Genomic DNA, 22,391 nt, shown 5'->3' on the forward strand with positions numbered 1-22,391 from the left:
CAATTAATTATGGCACATGCAACCTAGTTTGATCTATGTCTTTCACATATAGCAACATACTATGAATCACTAGCATACAAAATTTTCCTATGAATACACTAATTCATAAGATAAGAAAACTAGCCTTTAGATTGTTATTGTAAACAATCTTGAATCCTTCTTCTTCAAAACATTGGTAGCTAGCACCACAAGTTACGTGCCTCTGATGGTTCACACCCAAGGCTAGCAACTAAGGAATATGGAGAGGGGGGAGGAGAATTTCGGCCAGAAGTCTCTTAGGGTTAGGAGTGTCGAAATTGTGAAGGCCAAGGTTATTTATATAGGCGAGGTAGCTTAGAGCCAAAGCTAGGGTTCAAGGGTGGAAACCCTAATCCCTTTGTTTGGTGACCAAGCAGCCCACAGGCCTCCATCCAAGAGCCTTTGGACAAAATTTCTAGTCCCTTCCTAGAAGATTTCGTCCAACCTCTTTACAAGGAGGTTCTAGGGCTTTTTCCTCAACTATTAATAAAGTGTCAAACAGCCCCTACACTATAGATTAATTCAATTAACCCTAAAATTAATTCCAATTAATTTCTGATTAGTTATTAATCAATATCATAATTTCTAATTAATATGTTATTCTCATAATATGTTAACAAAATATATATATAAATTTATTAATCAAATAATAAATCATTCTCTCTCTCTCCAAAATAATCATGTCCAATTGCTAGCTTTGAGGGAAACCCAAAAGGAATGTGCTACTATCAATTCAAGTTTATACCAATTATAGTTATGGGCTTAGACACATAATCCAATAGAACATTTATTGGGCTTGGATATTATTGTAATGACATTTTTAGATTAAATGTAATTGGCAAGGTTGCAAATTATATATGTATGGTTTGTTCTAGTATTGATGATTCTTCTTTATGGCATGCTCGTTTAGGACATGTACATTATAAAAGAATGCTGAAATGTCTAAAAATGGATTGATACCATCTTTTGATGTTAACATAAAAAATGTAAAACATACATGTTAACTAAGATAACTAGAAAACTTTTTCCTGATGTTAATAGGAATTCTATTATGCTTGAATTAATTCATAGTGCTATAGGTGATTTGCATTCAATTCCATCCTTAGGAAATAAGAAATACATATTTACTTTTATAGATGATTATTTTCGCTTTTTCTATGTATACTTGTTACGTTCCAAAGATGAAGCCCTTGATAAATTCAAAATTTATAAAAATGAAGTTGAATTGCAACAAAATGATTTAATCAAAATACTCCGCATTGATTGAGGTGGAGAGTATTATGATCCTAGTTATTTCTAGTTTGTTATAGTTATACATGAAATAACTGCACCATATACTCCTCAACAAAATGGGATTTCTGAAAGGAAGAATGAAGTTCTTAAAGAAATGGTGTTCTCTACGTTGTCATACTCAGGTTTGAGTGATAGATTATGGGGAGAAGCTATGCTAAAAACATTTTATCTTTTAAATATATTTCCAAAGTTGAATATTTTGGGTGAAAGGGGTATTGATTGTATCTTTATTGGATATGTTAAGCATTCCAAGACTTATAGGTTTTATTTTATGAACCTAATGCTTTTGTTTCAGTTAATATTGTTATAGAATCAAGAGATGCAATATTTGATGAAAATCAATTTTCATCCATACCTAGACCAAAGGATATGGTTCCTAGTTCCAGTGGAAGTACTAATTAAGTTGTACCTAATTCAAATGAATCACATAAGCTTAGAAGAAGAAAAAGACAAAGGAAAGCTAAATCATCTGGTAATGATTTTCAGTTTTACCTAGTTGAGGGTTCTAGAGATGAAATAGAAAATCAATATTCATATTGTTTAAGTGTTGAAGAAGATCGTAAAACATTTTATGAAGAAATGAAATCTCAAGATGTTGCTTTATGGAAAGAAGCAATAAATGATGAAATGGATTCTATTATGGTTAATAATACTTGGGTTTTGTCTGATCTTCCTCTTGGATGCAAACCTTTGAGTTGCAAGTGGATATTCAAAAGGAAGAAGAAAGTTCATGGATTAATTGAAAAGTTTAAAGCTAGATTGGTTATTCAAGGCTTTAGACAAAGACATGACATTGACTATTTTGATACATATGCTCCAGTTGCTCGTATATCTACCATAAGATTGTTGATTTCCTTAGCATCATTTCATAATTTGGTCATTCATCAAATAGATGTTAAAACATCATTCTTGAATGGTGATTTGGAGGAAGAGGTATATATGAAACAACCTGAGGGTTTTGTTATGCCTGGAAATGAGCATAAGGTGTGTAAGTTTATTAAATAGTTGTATAGGCTAAAAGAAGCACCAAAACAGTGGCATCAAATGTTTGATGATGTTGTCTAAGAAACAAACATGCATCAGAAAATCAACTATGAAATTTGAATTTGTAGCCCTTGCAGCTATTGGAAAAAAAAACCTGAATGGTAAAGGAATTTGATTTATGAAATTCCTTTAGGGACAAAGCTTATATCACCTATCATAATACACTATGATGGTGCTGCCACATTGGCAAAAGCATACATACAAGTGTATAATGGAAAGTCGCGACATTTGTGTTGGATTTAGTGTCTAAGCCCATAACTATAATTGGTATGTACTTGACCCGAGAGTAGCATGGTCCATTTGGGTTGCATGGCACCGGAACAATCTGAAGGATGGACTTTTGAGAAGAGGATATTTATGATTTATTAATATATTATAAGTTCTAATATATTAATATGAAATCATATTATTTAATTAGTATTGATCAAGAATTAATTTGGAATTAATTTTGTGATCAAAAGAGACTAATTAAATAAATGAGTATTGATTGTGTAAATCATTCATTCTTATATAGTGGGCTTATGATCTATAATCCTTTATGTTGGGCTAAACCCATGTGGTGACCCATGGATACTCCATGGAGGTTAAAACCCATGGAGCATGAGGAATGTGGAAAGTCATGCACATTAGGGTTTGCATGGTGTAACCCTACTTGTGTCACACTATATAAAAGACCCCATAGCTACCAAAATCGACACTTAAGTGAAAGGAAAGAGGGCTAGCCGATTTTGAGTGCAAGTATACTTCTCTCAAGTTCTTCCAATTGTTGGTGGTGTTGTGTGAAGCATTTGAGGCATCACACTTGGGGTGCTAGGCTCTTAAAGGCTTAAGGAATCAATCTACAAGAAAAGGTATGTCATTCTACTAGATTTTGTATTACATATACTTCATGGTATGCTAGTTAGGATGAAACCTTGGAAAAATGAAAGTTTGCATGTATAATAGAGAAAACATAGATCCAATGTTTCTAGGGTTGCATGCACACCTTAGGATTGTTAGAATGCTCAAAACCCTTCAGTGGTATCAGAGCCTAGGCTTGTTTTCAATTATACTTGATGCTACTTGCTTTCAAATGCTTCAAAAATCAATTTTCTGCATTCTGGACAGTGGACTCGCCGAGTCCCCTCACAAATCTGACCAACTCGCCGATTTAGTTCATGCACTCGACGAGTTGGTGCTCCTGAGTGCAGATTTTCGAGTTTGAAGGCTAGAATTAGACTAGGATCATTACCCTAAACGGTTTTTGAACTTATAAACCTGTTTTTGATGTGGTAATGATCATGCTAGTCCAATTTAAAAGATAATTGTCAAAGTTTCATGTTTTGTATTAGTTTATGGTTAGGCTAATTACATGAAATTTGTTTGATTTGAATTGTCTTGTTGATATGAGTTTAATTTAGATTATGGACATTACTTGACATGCTTGTTAGTTTAATTGATGATCTTAATGGCCTCTGATGTGCTCCATAACTTGTCCTCAAGTTATGGAAAATGAAAAGTCACTTTTTTAAGAGGCATTAAAACTCATAGGTTATGGACTTGAAAAGTTTTGACAAGTTTCAAAACTTACTCTCAAGTTTTGGAATTTGTAAAATTAGTTTAGAATACTTTAATTCCAAACCCTAGAATTTTAAAAGTTTAAAATTCAACCCTTATACTTTATAGTATTATAAGTTAATAATATATATATATATATATATATATATATATGTGTGTGTGTGTGTGTGTGTGTGTATGTATGTATAAGATCAAGTCAGTCTTACCGTTAGTAGGCCTCATTCACGAAGCCGGTCTATAAGGGGGGTATAAGGTTATTGCCTATAAATTGGCAGTTTAATGGGTGTCCATTCTCACCCACCGCTTCCTTGACTGGTGGAGGGTCGTTAGCCGAACGGGTAGGATAGAACTATAATTCTCATTAAGTATAATGATAATAAAGTAACTAAATGTTTTATTAAATTCCTAATCTTAGTTACTTTAGGAAAATGTGAAATTGATGCTAATCCTTGAAAATTGCACTTTGCACCTTACCAAGTCGTTGATGGAGCGTATGTGGTTAACCGACACATTAACTTGGACTAGTAAGGGTGGCAAAGGGTGGCCCGATGTTTATCATAAAATCAGTGGAGCGTGTGTGGTTAACCGACACATTGATTGGGTGATAAAGTCGAGAGTACCAAGCACATTTTGCATGGTTATTCACACCTTGTTTGTGATCCTCGGTATCCCAGTCACAAACCTGAAGGGCATAATCGAGATTTAAACATGCCACTGAATTGTTAAATGAATCTCAAAGGATCTAGGAATTTTAATCCAATTAAAACTTAATAACAATTTCATTTTTCATGGTGGAAATTGGTAAATCGTCATTTACCTACCTTCAAATATTTTGCAAGTTGGATTACGGCATCCCTCTTCCAATTTGTAAAATATTGTGTTGGGTCCTATCCTTAATATTTCATTTGGGTGTTATATTAAGGACTCTTTATCTAATCTAAACTTTGTCTTTCTTTCTTTTCAGATGTCTTCCAACACTACTTCTGGCTCAAACCCTACTGGCTCCTTCTCCCTTATGAACCTTTGTGGGAGAGTCATCTTCGATGGTTCCAACTTCAATGATTGGATTAGGAACATCAGGATGGTCACTCGCTATCAGGACAAGGAATATGTCCTAGACAAGGAGCTAAAGGAAATTGATGAGTCTTCTGCTACTCCTTAGGAGATTGCTGAGTTTAGGGCACATGAAAAGGATGCTACCAAGGTAGCTTGTATCATGCTTGTCACTATGCCAGCTGAACTCCAAAAGTCCTATGAGGACTTCTACCCTTTTGAGATGCACCAGGACCTGATGGAAAGATACCATCAGAGTGCTCGTCAAGAGAGGTATGAAATCATCTCTTCCATGATAACAACCAGGATGAAGGATGGTGAACCCATCATGGGCAACTTACAGAAAATGCAAAGGTTTGTGGACCGATTACTAAAGTTGAATGTGAACTTCCCTGAGGAGCTGGCTATAGATATCATTCTACACTCCGTACCTCCATGTTATGATCAGTTCCGAATGACCTATCATATGAACAAGGAGGAGGTCACACTTAGCAAACTTCAAGGGCTTTTGAGGACTGTCGAAAGTGGTCTCAAAGGTAAATCGGTTGTTACTACTCCTACCACCGCCCCTGTTCTAGAAATTGGACAAGGGAAAGGGAAGAAGAGGAAGGTTCCCTCAAAGAGCCGCAAAGGAAAGTCTCTTGATGGATCCTCTTCAAGTGGGACCAAGGCTGGTTCTGCTGCTCCCATTTCCATTCCTAAAGAAGTAGAGTGTTTCTACTGTCATGAAAAAAGGCACTGGAAGCGAAGCTGCCCCAAATACTTGCAGGATGTTAAGGATGGGAAGGTTAAACCCACTCATGCAGGTATTTATACTATTATATCTAAAAACTCATCACATACTAACTCTTTGGTGCTTGACACAGGTTGTGGATTTCACATTTGTTCTGATGTGCAGGGCCTAAAAAGAAGTAAGGATGTGGAGCACGGGAAGATAAACTTGATCATGGGGAATAGGAAGGTTTCACCTGATCACCAAGATTGGAGTTTACTCTTTATTGCTTAGTAGTGGGCTAAGAATAGATTTGAATAATTGTTGCTACTCGTCTTATATGGTGAGAAATATTATTTCCTTTCATGGTTTGTATAAACAAGGTTTCACATTTTCGTTTGATAATGAAATTGGTGCAATAAATGCTTATTATAATGGTGTTTTTATTTTAAAGCATTACCTTGTAATGGTGTATATGAAACTGTGAATGTTGTAGACAACTTAGGAAATGATGTGTTGCATATCGATTCTTCCAATGAATTGGATAAAGCATGCTTGTGGCATTGTCGTCTTGGACATGTCAGCAAGAAGCGCATAGGCCAACTCCAAAAGGGTGGAGTTTTGGAGTTATTCGACTTAAAGTCGAATAACACTTGCGAATCTTACTTACTTGGAAAGATGACTAAGTCACCCTTCATCGGTACTTGTGAAAGGGGTGAAGGTTTGTTAGATCTCATACACACCGATGTGTGTGGACCCTTCAGAACCGCCACAAGCGATGCTAACCGCTTCTATGTAACTTTTACTGATGATTACAGTAGATATGGCTATGTCTACTTAATCAAGCATAAGCCATAAACCTTTGAAAAATTCAAAGAGTTTAAACAGGAAGTGGAGAATCAGCTGGGAAGGAAGATAAAGATGCTCCGATCCGATCGGGGTGGTGAGTATCTTAGTATCGAGTTCCTTGACTATCTTAAGGAATGTGGAATTGTTTCACAGTTGACGCCACCTAGGACACCACAACTTAATGGTGTGGCTGAGAGGCGCAACCGAACCTTGTTAGATATGGTTCGTTCCATGATGAGTCGAGCTTCGTTACCAATCTCATTCTGGGGGTATACCTTAGAGACTGCCGCCTATATCCTTAATATAGTCCCTACCAAGAAGGTTGCCAAAACACCTCACGAGATATGGACTGGGAAGGCTCCCACATTGGACCACATCAAGGTTTGGCGTTGCGAGGCCTTCGTGAGACGCGAGACTCACGACAAGCTCGAACCTCGAAGTGAGCGGTGTATTTTCATCGGCTACACACAGAAATCCTTTGGTTATCTCTTCTACAGACCGAGTGACAATGTTGTCTTCGTTGCAAGGAGAGGAGTCTTTCGCGAGAGAGAGCTCATAGGCCAAGGAGACAGTGGGAGGCAAATTGACCTTGAAGAACTTCAAGAGTCAAGCGGTGAAGGAACCTTAAACACTAGCGATCAACCTGAGGAGGAAACTCCTGTTGAGCCGATTGACGAGTCCGTACCTCTGAGGCATTCCAGTTGAGTTAGTGTTCCACCTGTGTTGTATGGTTTTCATATAACATCTGAGGGTGATACATTTATCAGTGATATTACACTGATGAATTTGGATGAACCTAACAACTACAAGGAAGCCATGGCAGGCCCGAGTCTGCTAAATGGAAAGAGGCTATGGACAACGAGATTCAGTCCATGTATGACTTTGACATATAAGGGTTATGTTGGACATAGCTGCATTTCATGACTTTGACATATGGAAAATGGATGTCAAAACAGCTTTCCTTAATGGAAAGTTGGCTGAGGATGTTTACATGAATCAGCCAGAGGGTTTTGTCGATGCAAAGTACCCTAATAGAGTGTGTAAGCTTGAGAAATCCATTTATGGATTGAAACAAGCATCTCGCAGATGGAATCTTTGTTTCGATGAGAAAGTCAAAGAGTTTGGCTTTTCGAGAAGCGAGGATGAGTCCTGTGTATATGTCAAAGTTTGTGGGAGCATAGTTAGCTTTCTGGTATTGTATGTGGATGACATACTACTCATAGGAAATGACATCCCAACCTTGCAGGAGGTTAAGTCCTGGATTGGGAAGTTTTTCGCTATGAAGGGCCTCGGAGAAGCTGCCTATATTCTTGGGATAAGGGTATTGAGAGACAGGAGTAAAAGACTAATTGGACTTAGTCAGAGTACCTACTTGGATAAGGTGCTGAAAAGATTCAGCATGCAGGACTCCAAGAAAGGTGGCTTACCGATCAAGAGCAATCCCAAACTGAGTAAAGCTTAGAGTCCGAGTACAGAAGCTGAGATAGCTGAGATGAGTCGAATACCATATGTTTCCACTGTTGGCTCGATCATGTATGCTATGACTTGTACTCGCCCTGATGTGGCTTTTGCTTTGAGCATGGTCATCAGATATCAGGGGAATCCGGGCAAGGCTCACTGGACTGCGGTAAAGAACATGCTCAAGTACCTACGGAGGACTAAGGAATGGGCCCTTACCCTCGGTGGGAGTGATGACTTGAGAGTGGTGGGGTATAGCGACGCTAGCTTTCAGACTGACAGGGATAATTTCCGCTCTCAGTCGGGCTGGGTCTTTACCCTGAATGGAGGAGCAATAACTTGGAAAAGTTCCAAGCAGGAGACAGTAGCTGATTCAACTTGCGAATCAAAGTACATAGCAACAAGCAAGGCGGCGAAGGAGGCAATATGGCTGAAGAACTTCATTGGAGACCTTGGAGTTATACCATCTGTAAAGGAGCCTATGGAGATTTTCTGTGACAGCGAGAGTGCAGTTGCCTTAGCCAAGGAACCAAGGGATCACGGCAGATCCAGGCACATCAATAGAAAATACCACTTCATTATACATCGAATAGAAGAGGGACTCCTCGTGTCAAAGAGGGTATCATCATATGAAAACCCACCAGATCCCCTCACGAAGGGACTGAGTATGGTTAAGCATTTACAGCATGCGAGGCACATTGGGCTGAAGGTTGATATTAGTTTTAATGATTAGATAGCTTTCGAAACTTGTAATAGTTGAAATGTAATTGACATTTGATGTTTAAATAAAAGGTGCTTTTTATTTACTAGTATGGTACTGTCTTGTGTCAATCATTTACTATTGTTTCACTTTGCATGTTTTGACTTCCAGAATAATTATATTATTCAAACCATCCACAGTCGATCATACGTTGGAAGTAGGTATTGAATCAAGACTGTCATGAATTTGGTTTGTAGATTTGTCTGAATGGTATTAGACATAACAAAGTTTGCTGCAACATTCATGAGTACTCATAAGGTCTGAGTATTGGATTCAACCCACGCTCACTAGTATCACTTCATGGAATTGGTCTCGAGTGATCGTGAGACGATAATATCATATAAGTCTTCAAACCTAGATATATGAGTTGTTGGCTATGAGTTGATGTACATTGATAGTACAAAAATGCATCGGTAACTCGATGCTATAAAACGTGTTGTTGTGTACAATTTGATGAATAGTTAGTACAAGCATATGAGTCGAAGTTTATCTGTTCCTTTTAGTCATTGGAGGATTAAAAGTGATATCTTGGGCCCCTCAATGATTTTGTTTTGACTTATGTTTCGGGCCCGGTCAGAACTAAATTAATATGTTCGATTAAGTTCTATGTCAAACAAATCGGAAATCGAGACACAAACTGCTGGACAACAAGTATGACGTTGTTCCATGTATTTTTCCGGCTGATATCTTGAACAAAGGATTATATGATCACTTATCTAAAATGGAGCGTCTCGTTTCTAAAGAGGCTTTTAAGAGCTACGATTGTTAGTCGGTGTTTTAAGTCGTACTTGCATTTATAGTTATTAGACTTATCCAAGTGGGAGACTGTTGGATTTAGTGTCTAAGCCCATAACTATAACTGGTATGTACTTGACCCGAGAGTAGCATGGTCCATTTGGGTTGCATAGCACCGGAACAATCTGAAGGATGGACTTTTGAGAAGAGTATATTTATGATTTATTAATATATTATAAGTTCTAATATATTAATATGAAATCATATTATTTAATTAGTATTGATCAAGAATTAGTTTAGTTTGTGATCAAAAGAGACTAATTAAATAAATGGGGATTGATTGTGTAAATCATTCATTCTTATCTAGTGGGCTTTTGATCCATAATCATTTATGTTGTGCTAAACTCATGTGGTGACCCATGGATACTCCATGGAGGTTAAAACCCATGGAGCATGAGGAATGTGGAAAGTCATGCACATTAGGGTTTGCATGGTGTAACCCTAGTTGTGTCACACTATATAAAGGACCCCATAGCTACCAAAATCGGCACTTTAATGAAAGGAAAGAGGGCTACCCGATTTTGATTGCAAGTATACTTCTCTCAAGTTCTTCCAATTATTGGTGGTGTTATGTGAAGCATTTGAGGCATCATACTTGGTGTGCTAGGCTCTTAAAGGCTTAAGGAATCAAGCTACAAGAAAAGGTATGTCATTCTAATAGCTTTTGTATTACATATACTTCATGGTATGCTAGTTAGGATGAAACCTTGGAAAAATGAAAGTTTGCATGTATAATAGAGAAAACATAGATCCAAGGTTTCTAAGGTTGCATGCACACCTTAGGAATGTTAGAATGCTCAAAACCCTTCAATTTGGGTGTTAGGAATAGTATAAACGTGAGCTCATTACTCATGGTATCATTTCTGTTGAGTTTCTTCGATCTCAAAAGAATTTAGTTGATCACTCGAAGAAGGGATTAGCTAGAGACTTGGTAAGAAAGTTTGTTATAAGGATGGGTTTGAGGCCCACTTGATACCCGTATGGGTGAGATACCCAATTCCTTTTTAATATAATGTTAGAAGTTTAATACAATGTGGAAAGCTTACTTATGGAGATTGGAGCACATTTATGTTATTACATCCCAAGGTATGTGCCTATAACCTGTAGAGTTAAATTAGGTTGATTAAGATCTTAATAGTTCTTTTGAAAAAGTGCATTAACAGTTGCATGATATAGAAGGATTAACTATGTGAGTGTGAAGTGTTGCCGTTTCAGAAAGCTTGGGCTAGGCTTTTATGCACTCATGAATGGATAGGACACATGGTTGTAATAGTGTCAAGTATGAAACATTAGATTTTATGTTTAACTTATATGTATAGTATATTCAGTTACTCAAATGAGTTGAAGGGTTCAATCCTTAGGACACCCTTATTCTCGAGTATATGAAATGTGTATTATACTAATGTGAAAATTCAATCTTCAAAATATTTTCATTTATACATGAGTTTGGTTTTGTGTTTGCTTTTAATTAATTAAGGATTGTAGTAAAACATGAGAGGAATGTTTGTGATTTTAGTGTTATCAACATGTTTTAGTGTAGTTGTTATTAATATTGAGATAGGTTGAGTTTTATTTACCCACCGAGTATGGAGGTGCGTGGGGCACACTCGGGGTGATAAATGTGAACTCTAGTGGCAGTGCCCTTGGATATGGGGTTCCAAGGGACAGAGCCCTTGGCGGTGGTTTTGCTGATCGGTCAGCGGGCGAGGTCAAGGGGCAGTGCCCCAAAACCTAAACTGATTTCTCAGGAGGGACTCGAACCATGCATTTCCCACCAAAATACGGTGTGACATCATGATGATGTCATAAAGTAGTTATGTCTTATACGTAAACCTTTTGGCACCAAAGTGCATGTAACCTCCATTAACCAACTTATAACCGATTTCTTACATCTATATAAAGATGATAAGTGTTCCTAAATCGGGTTGATCACTCATACTCTAAAAAATCATATTGATTCTCTCTATCTCCTCAAGAACACAAAACAACAAGGTATTATTCTGTGTTTCGAATTTAGAAGTGGTATGACTTCTAAATTGATTCTCTTGGATTATCCCAAATCAAATTTCATGATATATCATGCATAAGGGTCGAAATCACAGATTTTGGAAAATGATTGCAATCACGATCCTAAAATTTTTCCAAATAAATATTAATATTCTAAAGACCCAAAAATCTAACAAATAACATAAATAAAAATATAAAATATAGATTATTATTATACAAATAATAAATTGAAAATGAATAAGTTTAAAATTAAATAACCTATTTGTACTAATAAATAATCTAACTGTTGGATTAGGTGTCTAAGCCCATAACTAAAATTGGTATATACTTGAATTGATAGTAGCACAATCCTTTTGGGGAGCCCTTAAACCTAGAAATTGGACATGATGATTTTTAGAGAGAGAGATTAATTTATTATGGGACTAATAAATTAAATAAATGGTTTATTAATGTGTTATGAAAATAATATATTAATTAGAAATCATATTATTTAATTAATAATTAATCAGAAAGTAATTGAAATTAATTTTTAGATTATTTGTATTATCCTAAAAGTTTTCGTCCAAGGCCCTTAGGTAAAGGGATTGGGTTGCTTGGTCACCAAGCAAAGGGATCTAGGGCATATCTCTTAAACCCTAGCTTTGACACCAAATTTCCTTAACTATATAAGGAACCCTTAGGTCCCATATTTCGGCCACTCATTCTCTTCCCAAGGCTTGGATAAAATCTTGCTTCCCCTCTCCTCTCTCTTATATTATCCTCTTGCTAGCTTGGGTGTGATTCCATTACAGGCACGACACTTGTGGTGCTTGCTTCCAAGAGATCAACAAAGAAGAATTCTAGTTGTTTGTTATAACAACTAAAAGATATGTAATCCTAAAACCCTCTCATTTTAATTTCGGAAAATACCCAAGGGTTTCCAGATTTCTTTTGATGTCCTTAGTTATAGGTACAACAGAGAAAACATAGATCATATTTAGGTTGCATGCAAACTTAAGGGTTTTAATTTTGTTTGTTTACCTAAATCTCACCAGTAACATTATATTTCGTTTGCTAAAATAGTATAACATCATATTTGGTGTTATACTATTGGCACAAAAAGTTTTGTGTAACATTCATAACATTTAGTATTGTGATATTATAAAATTTATATAACTTGGTGCAAAAATTACTTATATTCTTGGGTTGAAGATAGGTTAAAGATGCCTAAACACGCAATTCAAAACCACTCTAAAATTAAACCAAAACACCAAATATCCCAGTTTATAATTTTAGACCTAAAATCAGCCCACTTGAAAAGCTCTTCATCAAGCTAACAGAGCAATTAGTTAGACAAGTACGTTGGAAGTACATATCGCTACAGGGAAAAGCCCTTGCTCGTATGTATAACACATTCCCTGCCTACATGGACTCCACGTCACCAGTTATGTTCACGTAGTCAATGGTATAATAGAACAAAAAAGACGATCAGTTGGATACAATTAAAAGTTTAGTGACTTAAAGATCATATAAAGAGGTATTGCCTTATTGGTTTCCATTTTATAACCTTTTACAATTAAATAACCATTTGGCCATAAAGTATTACATATTTATCATGAATTTTTTTTTCTAGCTTTAAGACAGCATAAGATTCAAAATGAACCGAACAAACATATGCACATAATATTTAGACTTAAAACCTTGATTACCATGACAAAGTTTTACTCATTTGAATATATATTTTTTATTAACCATCGATATTGTAAGTATCAAAGTTTTTGATAGACACTTAGGTGAAATTAGGCTTTAAGATATAAAAAACATGTATGATACAAGTTAGTGACGTAGAAAGATGAAAGGTATGAAATACACCATACCATGAACAATTTGAAGACATTGTTGGCACCCAAAAACTTTGTAAACATAGGCAAACTTTTAAGGTTTGTAAGGGAGAAATATGGCAAAAAATGCATTTTGAAGCACATCTGTGGCGTAAAAGCTTTCACACAACCATATTAACTTCAGTATTGCGGTTATTGAACTTAGTGATAGACACTAACAAGAAATTAAAGTTTTGTATATGTACAAATTTCACATTAAACAGGTTATGAGGTATTCTGGATATCGAAGTTAGTAATATACAAATGGACATATATATATATATATATATATATATATATATATATATATATATATATATATGTCCATTTGTATATTACTAACTTCGATATCCAGAATACCTCATAACCTGTTTAATGTGAAATTTGTACATATACAAAACTTTAATTTCTTGTTAGTGTCTATCACTAAGTTCAATAACCGCAATACTGAAGTTAATTAAAAAAAATCTATTGAGTAAAACTTTGGCATGATAATCTGAAGGTTATGAGTTTGTATGTTGTGTACATATATGTGTGCATATGTGTTACTTTCAATCCGATGTTAGTTACAAACTAGTAAAAGTTTATTGATGATAAATATGTGGTCTTTTTATGATCAACTATTTGTTTAAATGGAAAATGACATAAATATGTTTGTTTGTTTGTTTTTTCTTTTAAGTACTTGTGTCTGTAGGTGAGAATACATTTACGCCCGTGCATTCTTGGAGGCTGTTTGTTTTTTAGAAAACCGCATACGTACAAATGTTTGTGCATCCTCTTCTCCAAAAAGACATGGACCAAAATCTACAAGTGTAAAGACATTTCTTGTAGACATCTTCTAGCCAATAACTAAATATTAAATTATTTTATATATAATTAAGGATCCTTCATTTTTTTTTCTTTTTTCTATTTTTTGATCGACAATATTTTAGTTGATTTTTATATAAAAATTATTTATTGTTTGATATCCAAATATAAAGCATCGTAAACAGAATCGGTTAAATGACGTTCACAAATTAAACATTTATTTATCCTATAATTTGTGTAAATATAATAAAATCATATGTTATAGGTCAATTTACCAAAAATAATTATATTAACTTTGTGCAAATTAAAATATCTTTTTTTTTCTGAAAGCGTTGAATTAATTTTTTAAGATTATTTTCAATAAGATTTTTATGTGAAGATTATAATAAACACAAATTAATGTGGTTTTTTTTTGTAATTATAAAATATAATGTTTTTCTTCGGAAATTCAACCACATCCCTATATTGAAGAGGATGACATCATATCTATTGGTTACACAAAGGACCGTCACCATTGTATGTTTCACGTTTCATAATTTTATAAGGAAAAACGTTTTGAGCGATGTGTTCTTCACTCAATACGAATAACCCAATATGTCGTTTCGAATTATATGGAATGAATAATATAAAAAATGTTATTGTGAATGTATGAATTATATTTCAGTGCTGTAAAACTAGAATTATATAAAATTCAGTGTTGAAGTACCTTTTTAAGTTAAAAAAAACTAATTTATTTATATTTCAGTTTATTTTAACAGTTTGCATACCATAAAAACAAACAATCTTGTTTTTGCAGTCTGCATACGTTTGGTGCACCATTTCTTCTACATATGTCTACAAATATGATTTGCAAAGTAGATACATTTACCTCTTAAAAACATACATCACCTAAGTCACTAAACTTCTAATTGTATCCAACTAACCAACAAACGTTTTTTTGGTTCTATTACCATTGACTGTATGGACATAACCGAGGATGTGGAGTCTATATAGGCAGAAAATGTGTTATCCCTAATAAAAAGGCAAAGTCGACGGTGTAATAAACCAAAAAAAAATGTTTGTTAATAAGATATTATTAAAAATTAATTAATTTAAACAAAAAATAAAATATTAATGGTTGTCATTTACTATATTTTTCTTTTAAACCAAATAGTCTTTTGTTTTAGAGCAATCAAATACCTTTATATTTTTTTTCCTACTCATTCTCTTATTCATTTAAAATTATGACAAATATCATATTTAATTAAGTTAATAAATATTTAAGACAGTTGTTGCAATCTAAAATGGATAGAAAGAAAAATATGAATATTAAATAACCTCCTTTTTTATATCCATCCTCCTACTTATTTTAGATTGCTATAAGTGTCTTAAGTATTTATTAATTAAATTAAATATGACAATTCATAATTTTAAGTAAATAAGAGGATGAATATGAAGAAAAAATAAAAGGATAATTGATTTTTGTATTTCTTTGTTTTAATATATTATGACAAAAATGTATATCTTGGAATAAATTAAAAATATATAAGCTAATCGTTTTAAAAAACAAAAAGAAAAACTAGGAGTTGATAGGTGTGGGCTCATAAGTTTGTAAGCTACAGAGGTAACATTATTACAACGTCTTCATAATTTTAGTTGTTTTTATTTGAAGTGAAATAGATATTTTGTGTTGGTAAATTTATGTTTTTTTTTTTTTTTTTTTCGTTTTTATAGAAACCGCAAGTTAGTATATATCAGGGATTCACCTTGTTAGAAACATCTTCTTATATAACTTGTTATTTCTCGTTTGTTTTGGTACTTTTTGACAGTTTATAACTTTATATTAATTTATTTTATTTTTAAAACAATGCGATATTTATTGTGCATTATTTATTTTATTTTATTTTTAAAACAATTCGATATTTATTGTGCATTATTTAAATATTGTTGCAAAGTATTGATTTATGTTACATAATTATTATCTGTTTTATATTAGCCCAAAATGCAAGCTAAGTCAATGGCTTCTTCTAACTAACAACCCTCCATTAAATTCTCATTACTCATCTATTCTCTCTCTTTTCATCATCTTCATCCCCCAATCCACCATAGCTTCAATCCTCTGTAAGCTCCATTCTCACCTGCTCATCTCTCGTTTCCTTCCGACATATCCGAATTTAACATATACACAACACAATCCCAATCAGTTGAATTTCTTTGATTTAAATGGGTTGCTCTGCTTCTCGTTCTTCTCCACCATTTCACTTCACCACCACCACCATCACCACCACCGCCGCCTCCGCATTCGCCGATCACCAACACCCACCGTCAAATTCCTCCACCTCTTCACCTTCCCCTCACCATTTCTATTCCCCATTCTCAGATCACTATTACAACTCATCTTCAACACAAACCCCTGTTTCGCGAACCATGTCTCTACCCACTCCTCTAATCCATCATCCTCCCCTCCGAAAAGGCGATTCAAATCACTTCGTCTCCCTCACTTCCACCACATACGGCTCCCTCATCCTCATCGACAACAACACCACCACCACCACCACCGACAATAATAGAACCCTAGAAGAACACCCGGCTTCGTCTCCAGACTCCGTGATTAACACCTGGGAGCTCATGGAAGGTTTAGATGATGAATTTGATATGATTAACGATAATCCGAAGCAACCCAATTCTTACTTTGGAAAATTAAGTAACGTATCGAAGGAAAAAACCTATGTTTCTTTCGGGTTAGGTGGTCCGTACGAATTGGTGGAGCATTCGGAGCCTAAGCCTTTGTGGAAGCATTTATCTGAAGAATCACTGCTATCGAAAATGGATTCCAATTTGGTTTCTAGTTACAACAAAGCATTGTCTTCTAGAGTTCTTGGTTGCAAAGAATCGAAATTAGCAAGTCATCCCGTTACAGAAATCACCGATACAAAAGGGGGTTGTGTTCTATCTGGTTGTGAAGATAGAATCGTATTGTACTACACAAGTTTGAGAGGAATCCGAAAAACTTACGAAGATTGCTGTGAGATTCGAATGATTTTAAAAGGGTTTCGAGTTTTCATCGATGAAAGGGACATTTCAATGGATTCCGCTTACAAAGAGGAACTACAAGGTGTTTTTGAAGGTAAAGGATTCACTCTGCCACAACTGTTCATCAAGGGTAAACATATCGGTGGTGCAGATGAGATCAAACGGCTTCACGAGGAAGGAAGTTTGTTTAAGTTTATGAAGGGTTTTCCTATTATTGATCCTGGGTTTGTTTGCGATAATTGTGGGGATGCAAGATTTCTGCCATGCCCAAATTGCAATGGCAGCAGGAAGGTTTTTGAGGAAGAAGAAGGGAGATCGATTAGGTGCCCTAATTGCAACGAAAATGGATTGATCAGGTGTGCAATTTGTTGTTCTTGATTGATTGATTAATCACAATCACAATCACACGTACATACTAAGTTTCTTATAGTAATCGTTAGTAGTCGTTCTGGATGACGATGATGAAATCATTGGTGGTGTAATTGGTATTTAAGCTCTTTGAAACTTGTTCATCTTCAGGTAATAAGAAGATTAATATCTATTTATTCCCATTGTTGTTTTAAGACCATTTTGTTTCTGTCATTTAGCATACAACAATCTATGGATTTCTAAACTCTAAAATGGCTTTTTTTAATGTCGCCGAAAAGCTTTTGGCAATTAATAGAATGTTCCACTTTAAACAAATGAGTTTTGACATGGGGCACCAATACATGTTCATGTAGGGCATATGTTTGAAAAAACCACTAAGGGGTTTTCACTATATATTGAAATTATCTGAGTGTTTAAATAGACCCAAAATTAATTTAGTGGGTTTTTTTTCGGTTATTGCCATATAATATATTGTGTTTTATGACATTCGCTCCTTCATATATTTGTTCATGTAAGAGGGCTATTCTACATGAGCTAACCACCAATCCATTAGCATTATGTGATATGTAAATAGTGTTGGATGATTGATATAAGATCCTGACATGTCGTGACCATGGCTCACCACGACATTACAACAACCAAAATGACCGCATCATTCCTTTGGTGCTCAGAGGGAGATTGCCTTGGGTTATCAAAACAAAGTTTCACACCTTGATGGGTGTAGGGGTGAGCATTTGGACCGGTGGACCGGACCGGACCGGATCGGACCGTTTTTTTGGACCCCCGGGCCGGTTCTCGGTTCTAGGAATCCATGCCGGTCCGGTCCGGTTTTTTTCCCGGTCCGGTCCGGTTTTTTTCCCGGTCCGGTCCGGTTTTTACCGGGTTTAGACTATAATTTTGTTGATGAATTTAGACTATAATTTTGTTGATTTTGGTATTATATTCAATGAGTTACAGTCTTTCAAAGTTGAGCTATCAAAGCTGAAAAATTTCAGCTTTTCAGTAACATTTTTTAAATTTTGTAATCTGTGAAAATGTTTAAACAACCATAACTCATTCATTTTAAGTCGGATTGACACGCGGTTTTTTCCAACGTTTAATTTACAGTTTGTAGATGAATTTAGACTATAATTTTGTTGATTTTGGTATTATATTCAATAAGTTACAGTCTTTCAAAGTTGAGCTATCAAAGCTGAAAAATTTCAGCTTTTCAGTAACATTTTTTAAATTTTGTAATCTGTGAAAATGTTTAAACAACCATAACTCATTCATTTTAAGTCGGATTGACACGCGGTTTTTTCCAACGTTTAATTTACAGTTTGTAGATAAATTTAGACTATAATTTTGTTGATTTTGGTATTATATTCAATGAGTTACAGTCTTTCAAAGTTGAGCTATCAAAGCTGAAAAATTTCAGCTTTTCAGTAACATTTTTTAAATTTTGTAATCTGTGAAAATGTTTAAACAACCATAACTCATTCATTTTAAGTCGGATTGACACGCGGTTTTTTCCAACGTTTAATTTACAGTTTGTAGATGAATTTAGACTATAATTTTGTTGATTTTGGTATTATATTCAATAAGTTACAGTCTTTCAAAGTTGAGCTATCAAAGCTGAAAAATTTCAGCTTTTCAGTAACATTTTTTAAATTTTGTAATCTGTGAAAATGTTTAAACAACCATAACTCATTCATTTTAAGTCGGATTGACACGCGGTTTTTTCCAACGTTTAATTTACAGTTTGTAGATGAATTTAGACTATAATTTTGTTGATTTTGGTATTATATTCAATGAGTTACAGTCTTTCAAAGTTGAGCTATCAAAGCTGAAAAATTTCAGCTTTTCAGTAACATTTTTTAAATTTTGTAATCTGTGAAAATGTTTAAACAACCATAACTCATTCATTTTAAGTCGGATTGACACGCGGTTTTTTCCAACGTTTAATTTACAGTTTGTAGATGAATTTAGACTATAATTTTGTTGATTTTGGTATTATATTCAATAAGTTACAGTCTTTCAAAGTTGAGCTATCAAAGCTGAAAAATTTCAGCTTTTCAGTAACATTTTTTAAATTTTGTAATCTGTGAAAATGTTTAAACAACCATAACTCATTCATTTTAAGTCGGATTGACACGCGGTTTTTTCCAACGTTTAATTTACAGTTTGTAGATGAATTTAGACTATAATTTTGTTGATTTTGGTATTATATTCAATGAGTTACAGTCTTTCAAAGTTGAGCTATCAAAGCTGAAAAATTTCAGCTTTTCAGTAACATTTTTTAAATTTTGTAATCTGTGAAAATGTTTAAACAACCATAACTCATTCATTTTAAGTCGGATTGACACGCGGTTTTTTCCAACGTTTAATTTACAGTTTGTAGATGAATTTAGACTATAATTTTGTTGATTTTGGTATTATATTCAATAAGTTACAGTCTTTCAAAGTTGAGCTATCAAAGCTGAAAAATTTCAGCTTTTCAGTAACATTTTTTAAATTTTGTAATCTGTGAAAATGTTTAAACAACCATAACTCATTCATTTTAAGTCGGATTGACACGCGGTTTTTTCCAACGTTTAATTTACAGTTTGTAGATGAATTTAGACTATAATTTTGTTGATTTTGGTATTATATTCAATGAGTTACAGTCTTTCAAAGTTGAGCTATCAAAGCTGAAAATTTTCAGCTTTTCAGCAAGTTTTTTAAAATTTTGTAATCTGTGAAAATTTTTAAACAACCATAACTCATTTGTTTTAAGTTGGATTGACCTGAGGTTTTTTCCAACATTTTGTTTACAGTTTGTAGATAAATTTAGACTATAATTTTGTTGATTTTGGTATTATTTTCAGGGAGTTACAATCTTTCAAAGTTGAGCTATCAAAACTGAAATATTTCAACTTTTTAACTATTATTTTAAACTATAATTCTGAATTTTATGTATGTTTGATAGATAAATCACATGAAAGGGATCTTGGTGAACTTGATTTATATGTTAGTTGATTTTATTTGGAAAATTAATTTTGCAAGATATAATATTATAACATCAAGGTAGATTAGTTATGCATGAAGCAGAAACATAATCATTTTTATAAGTTGTATCGTATCAAACCTAAAAACTTATTTTAACGACTTGTAATCTATGCAATTAAAGTTGTACCGGTCCAAGAACCGGAAAACCCGGACCTGGACCCGGACCCGGACACGGACACGGACATGACTCATCCGGTCCGGTCCACGGTCCACAATATTCTCCATAACCGGTCCGGTCCAAGCGACGGTCCGGTCCGGTTCGGTCCAAATGCTCACCCCTAGATGGGTGGGTTATGAGTAGAGTACCATAGCAGAATAAATAAAAATTATACAATAATCCTATCGAAAAATGTATATGGGATGTTTTGGAAATGCTTTAGAGTTGCAAACTTTGTTGAATCGAGGAAGGAGTTTGATTTTGCTGCTTCGAGAGTTGCGAGCATAATATATAAACCATACATCGAACTATATTATTGAATCACCAAGATGAAAAGAAGTTCTTACATTGATCCATTGATCATGTCATCTTCTATGTGAAACTTTGACAACGAAGTATAACCGATGTGTGATGGTCTTAAAAAAAAAAAAAAACTTGTAGTATTTCTTCAAACAACTTTTGGTAACGAGCCTCTAAGATTGTACAAAAAAATGGTGTCTCTTTGCATGTTGGGGAAAAACCACATTTCTCAAAATATTAAAGTGTTAATTAAACTCTAATAATATTATTTAATGATGAATAGTCTTATGTAGTTTACAAACATAAATACACTCAGGTGTTATATATTTTGCATTAGAATATTCTAATGCAATCTCTCATTTGAGAGGTGTTATATATTTTGCATTAAAATATTCTAACAATCTCTCACTTGGGTGTTACGTGTTTGTATAACACCCGATTCAAGGTATTTCTCGTTTTGACCCTTATTACGAAAAATGTTTGCAAAGTTGGTCCCCTTGGCGATTAAAAGAAACATGTGTATGCTAGCTAGTACGCTGGGCGTACTCGCTCAGACCACAAACACTAATTTTTAGGGTTTAGACTATATTTAAGCATAATTATGGACTCAAGACCCTTTCCCTCATCAGCCTCCTTCCCTCTAAAGATACCCCACGAAACCTTAGCTTGTTCTTAAGTATTTTTGAGCCTTGGTGGTTAACTTTTGGTGTTTTTACTCACTTTGAAGAAGAATGAGCTTGGTGTTCAAGGATTGGTTGGAGTGGAGCTCATAGATCTAGAGTCTTCATCCATTTTGCTAGCATTTGGAGGTATAAAGCTTCTATCTTGATGACTCTATGTGTTAGATCTAGTCTAGGTCTTGTTTTGGGCATATTATGGTCCCTTGAGTCATCCTTGTGAGTATGAGCTACTCCAGGATCTTAGAATGTTAGACCTTAGCATTTCTGATGTTATTAGTGCATAAAAATGTCATCTTGATGGGTGTTGATGAAGAATGCTAGAGTTGGTGTTCATATTAAGGTCTTAGATGGATAAAAACAGGTATTGGGTCCCATTAAGTCATGCAAAGGAGTAAAGTTGCCAGCTTTATTGATTAAGACCTTATTTAGACCTAGATCTGAGGTTTGGACGTTAAGGTCTTAAGGGATTAACACCTTTACTTAAGTAATTAAGACCTTTACTTAAGGAATGGGACTCTGGCCAATACGTCGGGCGTACTTCTTAGTACGTTGTGCGTACTGGGTATGAGGCCTGATGGAAGTCACCCGAGTACGCGGGGCGTACAGGTCAGGCTACCTGCTGTAGGTCTAGGAT

The 22,391-nt window shown here is 34.6% G+C and overlaps 1 protein-coding gene across 1 annotated transcript; it reads left to right on the top strand.

The window, feature by feature from the left end:
• The first annotated feature begins 16,203 nt into the window (after positions 1 to 16,203).
• LOC145111761 (uncharacterized protein At5g39865-like) lies at positions 16,204 to 17,775 on the top strand. The gene has a single exon (XM_079048010.1). It carries the CDS (start codon positions 16,415 to 16,417, stop codon positions 17,600 to 17,602), a length of 1,188 nt encoding a protein of 395 aa, XP_078904136.1. The 5' UTR covers positions 16,204 to 16,414; the 3' UTR covers positions 17,603 to 17,775.
• Positions 17,776 to 22,391: the final 4,616 nt, after the last annotated feature.

This window comes from Lactuca virosa, chromosome 5, assembly GCF_052849685.1.
Source record: "Lactuca virosa cultivar CGN04683 chromosome 5, Lactuca_virosa_CGN04683_v6, whole genome shotgun sequence".
NCBI lineage: Eukaryota > Viridiplantae > Streptophyta > Magnoliopsida > Asterales > Asteraceae > Lactuca > Lactuca virosa.

Excerpts from the sequence above, each read along its gene's own strand:
- LOC145111761 (XM_079048010.1), top strand. The coding sequence starts at position 16,415 with ATGGGTTGCTCTGCTTCTCGTTCTTCTCCACCATTTCACTTCACCACC.